General features: G+C 42.7%; 1 protein-coding gene across 1 annotated transcript; it reads right to left on the bottom strand.

The window, feature by feature from the left end:
- Window positions 1-279: 279 nt before the first annotated feature.
- LOC115696662 (uncharacterized) lies at window positions 280-690 on the bottom strand. Its single transcript, XM_030623551.1, has one exon. The coding sequence runs from the start codon at window positions 688-690 to the stop codon at window positions 280-282; it is 411 nt and encodes a 136-aa protein (XP_030479411.1).
- Window positions 691-1,243: the final 553 nt, after the last annotated feature.

The raw sequence follows: 1,243 nt of genomic DNA, 5'->3' as shown, positions 1-1,243 counted from the left end.
CCGTTAGGATGGTAAATGCAGTATACTTGGCAGGATTCTCCCATGGAGCTTGTTCGGTCTTGCCAATGAACTTTCCCTTTTTCCCATTCCCTTGCCTATTATTGTTGCTGGACCGTTTACCATTTGAGCTTGAATTGCTTGGGTAATGGGGGAGCTGGACGGATGTCCCGATAGAAGGAGCTTTTGACATGCCAGGTTTTTGTTCACCTTCTGCTCGCTGAATGGCCTCTTCAAGTTTGATAAAACCTTCCACACTCTCAAGAAAATCACTCATCGAGTCTACTGGTCCGTTCTTCCTATGTCCTTCCAAAGCTCACTAAGGACTTCAATGCCCCCTAGTATTGGGGACAACTTTCTATCCTCGGTTACCCGAGAAACCTTAGTCGCCTCCATCATGAATCTGTTTATGTAGGCTCGGAGAGGCTCTCCTAGTCTTTGGTTTACTTTGACCAGATCTCCTAGGTCCAACGGAAGTTGGCGAGAGGAGGAGAATTGTGCATGGAACTCCGAGGAGAAAGACTTCCATGAGCTGATTTTTCTGGGTGCCAACTTGAAATACCACTGTTGGGCGGCTTCTGAAAGGGTGGCAAGAAAAACTCTGCAACATACATCTCCTCGTACTCCTTGAAGGTCTATTTGCATCTCAAAATACTTAAGGTGGGATAAGGGATCTTCCTTCCCAGTATACATCTTCCAGGTTGGCATCCTAAATTTGTGGGGCAACTCCAGGATATTAATCTCGGGGGAGAAAGGGGTTCCACGTGCTCGGTCCAATTCGAGATCATTGTTCTTCTGATCGGCCAAGCCTTGGAACATATTTTTTCGTTCGTCCAACTGTGCCTGCACGGCTGGACTAACCTGTTCGGCCTCTTGGCCGATCTGAGTCACATCAGCATCATTTTGAGCGGGATTTTGAGTGCGGGTTCTGTTGGGTTTTATGCCCTAAATAAAACTCTGTTTCAATGTAATCCAGATTATTCAGTATCAATAAAGTAACAGAAGTAATTTTTTCATTCATTTGTGTATGTTTTGGTTCACTTAATCAATTGCTTGTCTATTTGATTTATAAATTCATCTAAACCCCTTTTCACATACTTGATCATTTTTATTGTGTTGTCAACACATTGGAAAGTAAACATGACTGTATGAATAAAGTATTCCTAGATTTATCAGAACACTGTGTTTTACTGATATGACAATCTACAACAGAGTTTACTTGCATTTGGAGAAATGTTATGTTCTT

The sequence above is a fragment of the Cannabis sativa genome, chromosome 7 (genome assembly GCF_029168945.1).
Source record: "Cannabis sativa cultivar Pink pepper isolate KNU-18-1 chromosome 7, ASM2916894v1, whole genome shotgun sequence".
Taxonomy (NCBI): Eukaryota; Viridiplantae; Streptophyta; class Magnoliopsida; order Rosales; family Cannabaceae; genus Cannabis; species Cannabis sativa.
The sequence above is the reverse complement of the archived record's forward strand: the minus strand, read 5'-3'. Positions and strand labels throughout refer to the sequence as shown.

Coding starts and splice junctions, on each gene's coding strand:
- LOC115696662 (XM_030623551.1), bottom strand. CDS start 690: ATGTATACTGGGAAGGAAGATCCCTTATCCCACCTTAAGTATTTTGAG.